The sequence below is a fragment of the Dufourea novaeangliae genome, unplaced genomic scaffold (genome assembly GCF_001272555.1).
Source record: "Dufourea novaeangliae isolate 0120121106 unplaced genomic scaffold, ASM127255v1 scaffold172, whole genome shotgun sequence".
NCBI lineage: Eukaryota > Metazoa > Arthropoda > Insecta > Hymenoptera > Halictidae > Dufourea > Dufourea novaeangliae.
Genome location: NW_015374058.1, coordinates 2531301 through 2538552, shown reverse-complemented (window position 1 = coordinate 2538552; position 7252 = coordinate 2531301). Strand labels below are relative to the sequence as shown.

At 35.4% G+C, this 7252-nt stretch overlaps 1 protein-coding gene across 2 annotated transcripts; it reads right to left on the bottom strand.

Moving 5' to 3' along the window:
- Nucleotides 1-267: 267 nt before the first annotated feature.
- LOC107190075 (protein ROP) lies at nt 268-6107 on the bottom strand. Of its 2 annotated transcripts, none has more exons than XM_015578801.1 (11): nt 6080-6107; nt 4218-4514; nt 3254-3357; nt 2078-2226; nt 1788-2003; nt 1616-1714; nt 1331-1538; nt 995-1243; nt 718-908; nt 487-641; nt 268-416 (listed from the first exon to the last, which is right to left on the bottom strand). In XM_015578801.1, exons 1-11 carry the CDS (start codon nt 6105-6107, stop codon nt 355-357), a joined length of 1758 nt encoding a protein of 585 aa, XP_015434287.1. In that variant the 3' UTR covers nt 268-354. The 2 variants fall into 2 exon arrangements, with proteins under 2 accessions (XP_015434287.1, XP_015434288.1); XM_015578802.1 differs by lacking the exon at nt 3254-3357 and adding an exon at nt 2851-2954.
- Between the last annotated feature and the right edge of the window lie 1145 nt (nt 6108-7252).

Below are 7252 nucleotides of genomic sequence, written 5' to 3'. Positions count from 1 at the left end.
AAATTACCATTAAGCACTTCCGTGTGATCTACATCAGTATTGCCAACTAGTTTCTTCGTTTCTTATTAACTTTTTATACGCGGAGGCACTTAATATTTGTTTTTCAACTTTAACGCCGTTCACGTATCGGTCAATTGATATTTATGATATGACATTCTCCAATTTCTTACGTAGTCGCTAAATGGCTGGGCAACTTATAGAATTGACTGTGTGTTCCCTATTTAATACATTTTTCATTGTATAATAGAGATCATTCACAGAGTTTCGTAGCTGGTATTACTGATGGAGCCAAAGCTAATGGCGTATTAGGAAATATGGGAATGTGGTTTCTCATCTGTCTACATGAAAATGTCTTTACACGTGAAGTTTACTCAAATCGTCCAGGAAGGATTTCGGCGTGATTATATGCGACGAGCCTAAAGAAAAATGAAGAATCTTGAACCCTGTTTATAAATAAGCAGTATCGTTTATAAATAGCTTACATACCCATTATCACTTCCCAATTTTTCAAAGTATTTGTTACTTCATAAGCGCATCGTATTTCAGAGAAGCAAACACCACCGACGACGAAGACGATCAGGCGTGGTACATTCTTAATGGTTTGTTGCCCCTTATCTTTATGCCAGTGTCCATATCGTGCACTGAAAATATTTAACAATATAATGTTGCAACTATACTGGTACGTTGTACCTTGTTTTAGATAAGATTCGGTTATACCTGGTTGGTGCATGATATCCCGAACTGGCTGCACGGCCTGCTAGGAATGGGAAATGTTTAGAGTCAAGCTTATCTTCAATGGCGTCTTCCATAATGTCTTTCATAATCGGTGTCCAACGACTCATTTGGTAAGTTTGTTCCGTAATTCTTTCTTTACGTTGTACGGTATACAATTTCTTACGGTTGCCACCCTGTAGGAGGAAATCAAAATACAGAGGAAAATATATAGAGAAAATTAAAAAAATAATATGTTTATATTAGTTAAATAAGTACTTACGTCTACGACAATATTGATTCCCAGGTTTGCCATGTTTACTATGGTCTGCTTGTCATCCACTGATATTTGAGCGTGATGAACTAAACGATTAAGGTTTTCGTCAGTAATGCCATTTTTGCTAATAACATATAAGGCGATAATTCGTAGCTTGTCTAAATGATGCACAGTTTGATCAAGTAAAATTGGCGTAATGTTTTTCATTTGATCTTTGATACGTTCACCTTCGGCATCTGTACCCATTGCTAAATCCTAGTAAGTGCAACACGTAAAAGCTACATTTAATTGTATTTCTTATGGTTTTGTGACACCAAGTAATGCCATAAAGACAATGCTTACTTGTTCCACTTTGCAAAGCTTATCCACACTCCCCTGATAACGTTTCATACAGTCTTCAGCTAATTGTAAATGCGTTGCATATTTGCTTAACTCTTTCTGATACTGTGGCATTTTCTTGATCATCTGCGAAAGGTCCCTCATGCTCTGTTTGTCTCCTTGGGGCATTCTTTTTGATTCGGTGAACTTTTTCAGGTTTTTGGTAACATTCCTGCAGGCGAAGAAAGTTTACATGTTTGCACATAATCTGAGCTTCCTAAAACTAATTTCCAAATTGTTTGAACGTACTGTGAAACTACAGCAATGTGCTGGTGTCTAAGTTCTACCCACAAATCATCATTCTCGTCTAATAATACTTCCTTTTGCACTCCAGCTGACGCCTCGAACCTTGTAAAAGAATTTCTCGCGTTACAATGTTATATTACACAAACGTCCCCTAGTGTAAGTTACACTAAATTACCTGTAAACATCGTTTTCAATGTCTAATAAATCATATGCCATAGCTTGCAGCGTCAACTCGTGCAACAGTGGAGAAACGCAATCAAATCCTCTATCTAAGATCAGCAACTGAGAACGAGCTTTCTCTGGCCCTTCTCCCATTGTCGGTTCATCCGCTTTGTAAGCATCTAATTTCTGTTGAACCATGTGTGCCAGTTCCACGTTTCGATCAAAGTCACTGGAATAGAAAAGCACCGTGCAATCGATTGGGTTACAAAGGACAATTTAAGTGAATATTTTTTTCTTCTGTACCTTCGGTATCTGACAGACGGATATTCCCCAAGAGTAGCGCAAAGGGTCGCGATCTGTTCGGCTATTCTCTCCATATTTGCAGTTCTCAAGTTGGCGAAAGAAGCGTTGTAAAAGCAAGCGAACGTTTCGCGCGAGTCCAAAGAGAACACCTATTTAATTACATATAGAATTCAATATCATCGTTGTAAACATTACCTTAGGCTCGACTGTTTACTTGATATATTCAGCGGTGCAATCATTAGTGAAATACATACATGCATTAAATAATGGAAAATATTCAACAAAACTAGGATAACAGAAATGCATGCAAGAAACTAAACTTTGACTATGAATGGACGTATAGATGTTCGTTCGATAAGTAATTTCAGAATTGAATTGTTATGTTTCTGATGTCGTTGTAAAAACTAATGAAAAGACTGGATTGTAATATTTAATTATAGGAAATTACGGTAAGTTGTTCATAGCTTAAGTTATCATTAATTCTGTTTTACATTAAAGTTGAGCCAAAGAATTGTATTTTTTATATGCCAGTAGACCTATATGGCGCCTAACATATTTATCATAAGTAACTAAATATTATTTATCAAACGACTTTGTATGTTATACAGTAAGGTATTTATAGAAGTCTTTCGCCTACGTTCTACTTCTTAAACTAAAGAACTGAAAAGGACTAGTGAACTAGTTTGTTATTCGAAAGTTGGAAAATTGTAAGCAATTGTTGCTATTTGCGTTCGTATCTAGCAAATAAAGTTTCTTCTTGTTTTGATCGTCACCTGCGACTCGTAAGGCAGGAAAGCGATGTTGATCTCTTTGAGGGTTTTGATCTTTTTAGCGGCGAGAGACTTGCAGATTTCATTGAACAGCTCCTCCGGACACACTGTTCGCGTACAAGCATGAATGCATTCCGTCGTTAGTACGTGCTTATTTGTGAACACATTATAGAATAGGGAGAATATGAAGACAGGGAAAAAGAGTTAAAATGATTTGTTAACATTGTCGCGGTCGCTGGTAGAGCAAGATTGAAATTTAGGCTCGTGAGTCCAAAAAAAAATGCCACAACGTTGGAGATAGTATGTCGAGTGTGTGTGTGTGTGTGTTTTTGTCTGTGCCCGCCACCACGAATAACGTACAATGATCAGACATTTTATTTTCTCGTTAGAGTTCCCTTTGCTTTACCTGCTCTTCATATGGTATGAAAGCGGTGTTGAGCTCTTTTAGTGTCTTTATGCGTTTAGCTACCAGCGATTGACACAATACTTTGAACAACTCTTCAGGACAAGCTGTAAACAGATACACTTAGAATCTTACATAGATCATTAAAATAGAAAAGTACCAGTCTGTCCGTTCTCGTACAATCGTTTTTAATTACTTCCAAAAATTCTGTCGGTTAAGTGTGTATTTGTTTGAAAGAAAAATAAGAAGAATCGGGAGTGATAATTCTTACGTCTACGCTAAGAAAACATAATGTAGTATTGTAAAACTAAATCAAGACCCCGTTTAACGTTGCATTGGTTGATAAAACAGTAATCACGTCAAATGGCCGTCTTCTCGGATCATTGTTTAAGATATAAAATTATAACAGAAGTTCAGTAATATTTCAGTTATATTTATATTTTTACTTACACAACCATTCTTCGACTTATGCAATTAAAAGGTGTACTCGTTTAATTATATTTATGCAAATTACTATATACCAGTGACAAACAATTTCTTAGTTCATTGCACTTCTTATGCATTTACATCATTTATCATGTATTTAGGTATTTTTTTTTCGAGTTTTTTAATGTCGACCAATATACTCGTATACGTGTTGTGTTGCTTCTTATAGTCATATATTTTACTTATTATTGATCTATGGGCAAAAAGAATGTGAACGTATCCTTCCCCTAAATCAATGAACAGGTGTATTTATGTTCTGTTTAGTCCTAATAATGCTTTACGCTTGTCGTTAAATGCTAAGAATTATTGATATTATTTCGTTCTTCGGTTTAAATTGTGACGGCGCCCAAAACATTAAATGAGGTCTTATTGTTATTTATGGTGTAATATGAAACTAGAATATCCTGATTTCTGATACAAGTTATATATAAATTGTTCTATCAAATATGTATACTGAACAACGCAAAACGTACGATAGTACCTTCTGTGAAATAAACGTGCGCGACTTTATAAATGGTCCGTGTCGGATTGCTGAAGTCTTCAATTAGTTTTTGCACAGAATTATTGCAGGGCGTGATCAGATAGATCGCTTCCATAGTAGGCAGTGGTTCCCGTTTCTTGTTGATATCTTCTACCAAAGTGATGCCTTGGGCACTGATATCGTGCATCTTGCAGCATGCCGATACCATCCGCATGGCAAGCTGGTCTACTACCAAAATACGCCATTGAACACCAGTTCCCGAGGCCTTTTTTTGTTTAATGACCTCGTTCATAATCTCTGCGAAAAATAATACAATGGTAATAACACTTCCTATGAAGATTAAACACTTTACAGAAAACTTATTGCTAAAGCTATGGTCATCATACAAAAAGTATTTTATGTACTTATAATCTATATTTTTACTCCCACAATCGAATACAAATGTTTTCCCTTGTATTTAACAATTTTCTTAATACTAATACTAAACCTTCAATGAATGAATTCGTTAAACAATTTTCTGACTGTAAATAATTTATGAAAAATTTATAAATAATTCGATAGTAATTCTATTCTTTCTTTCAATTAAGATTCGTTTCCTGTTGCGCGTAACAGCTATGTTGGAGTTTCATTTGAATAATTCAACAGTTTGATACTAGCTGCAGTACTATAGTATCACTCATTCAAGTAAAATCTGTGTATATTTATTCATAATTAATCGTAATTGTGCTCGGGCAATTTAAAATTAAATGAGAGATCTTTTCGCGCTCTCGACGCGTATTGATCGTTCTTATGAAGCAATGACGTCATCGAGTACAGGTTCGTGCCCAGATATCACAGAGCCCTGTTTAAAATAATATAACATTGATTTCAAAAAGGACAAGGACTTGAAGGACTGTACACTTTAACAATCTAAATCTAAGGTGATGAAGGTTTTCGCTAATTAGACGTCAACGGTGATTGGATTCCATCGTAACGTAAAGATCCATCTATACAAAACCGATTTCCTAATCCGATTATTCAATACCAACTGGAATGAAACATAGACATGTTATGATTACGCGATGTGCGATAATTATACATTATACTAGGTTAATAGTTTCTGCAATGCACATGATGTAGGTAATTTCCTATTCATAGCAAATATAGAAATTGAAAGTAACAGTATGATAAGAGTAAAATATTTATTACAAATCACAAAGATTAATGAACAGGTTTAAATAATATTTTAATCACCATTTCATTGATTGTAACTGTAACTCTACATGATAACAGAATATGGCATAGTTTATATTTACACAAATCTTATAAACACTGATGAAATGTAAGTACATTAGTTCCTTTTGAAGATTTATTGAACAATTATATCATTTATACGAATAAAGAATTAAGGCAATTCATGTATGACTACAGTTTGAGAATTAACAAAATTCGTAGAAGATATAAAAAAGATGGTCTGTTAGTTCTTTATCAATCTAAAGTACGCAGAATTATCAGTCAATATTTATGTATTTACTCAGAAAGGATATTAATAAAATGACTTTGTGTCATTGTTAGATTAAACTTTCAATAAACATAAAAGTCAATAATTTCAGCTATTTTTTATAGTGGTACATGGAATTTGGGATACAGAATACTGAGAATAATATGAACACGGATTTGACATTTCCGTCTAACAGCCGCTTCGTAAACGATGAAATCATCACAGCACATACGCCCCTTTGGAGGTTACGGACTCTGTCAGCGGTTTAGGCAACACATATTTTACTCGAGACACATCCATGTGATTGTTCTATGATTGTAACGCGAAAATATTTAAAAAGTTGGTCAGCTTCGCGTAAAATTAATTTTTTTTCGTTACTCACTCTGACCGACTTGTCCCTTGAGCGCCATTTTGCTAGAAACTGACTACAACTACAAGTTTGATTGCCAGGTGGCGCCTTGAAACGCTGTCAAAGATACTTCGAGAATTATCTTGTAATCCGTGATCATCTAGTAGAGTGCCTTCGTTCGAATCGATGATGCTCGTTCGTACTCATTAATGTAAGTACAATTAATTAGTTACTGTGCCTGTTGACATCGTCTGAATAAGTTATTTTAGACTAAGAAGCATTGAGTTTGTTAAAAGTTACTTATTAAAAGCAGTAAATTTCAGTCAGGATATAAATTTCATATGTACACATGATAATGAAAGAGCGTTACTGCCGTGACTACAAGCATAATTTTGTTGAGTGACATATATATTTAGTAGTGTCTTATTCTTAACAATAATATAATTTTATAATTTATATCTGTGACAAGGAATGAATAATTTAAAATCATAAAGTTATACTGAAAATTTATTCTGTCATATGTACTCATGAAATACAATGCTAGAAATAACCGTCGAACTCCAAGTCTTGTTTAATCAATTAAAGTAAGTGCATCAGTGGAGTACTACATTTCTAATATCCACGAAAAATTTTATCTCATTTTAACATTAGATTAATACTGTAATTGGTGTATTAAGAAGCAAATCCAGTTATTACGAGAATGCATTTTGGCGATTATTTTGTGAAGTCAATATGACGGTAGTTCCACGAAGTTTCGATAGATCGAATCGCTACTCAAAAAACTTATTTCGATAATCGCTTCGTTCCACCGGAAAAGTCGACGTTCCATTCGTAACGGTTCTTTTCAACCGTACCGTTGTGACGTGACGACGCGTACGTGCACTCGCGTAAACAGCAAATAATTATATCAAACAATTGATAATCCAGATCGGCGTGTCAGTAATCTGGGAAAAATAACTGGGATGAGCGCACCACCTGAACGCGAGAGGGGCTGGCAGAGAAGCTGTGCAGGAAAGAGGGAGAAGGAAGGCCGGCTCAACGAGGACGCGAGAAGGTTCGTTCAGTCAGTACCGATTTGTTCGCCGGTGTGCGTGGATCGTGACGACGGTTTGCGCGCGCAACGTCAAACCGTGTGGTCCGTTCGTGTTCGTACGAACGATACTCTGCGTTTATTATCCTCGTGGTTTCTTGTGTTAGTTTACGCGT

What these genes read in the sequence shown, in the direction of transcription:
- LOC107190075 (XM_015578801.1), bottom strand. Translation starts at nt 6,107, where the DNA reads ATGGCGCTCAAGGGACAAGTCGGTCAGA. An exon ending in ATTGAAAACGATGTTTACAG is followed by an intron (nt 1,715 to 1,787) that starts GTAATTTAGTGT and finishes TTCTTTTACAAG; the next exon opens with GTTCGAGGCGTCAGCTGGAG. An exon ending in AAATTGGGAAGTGATAATGG is followed by an intron (nt 417 to 486) that starts GTATGTAAGCTA and finishes ATTTTTCTTTAG; the next exon opens with GCTCGTCGCATATAATCACG.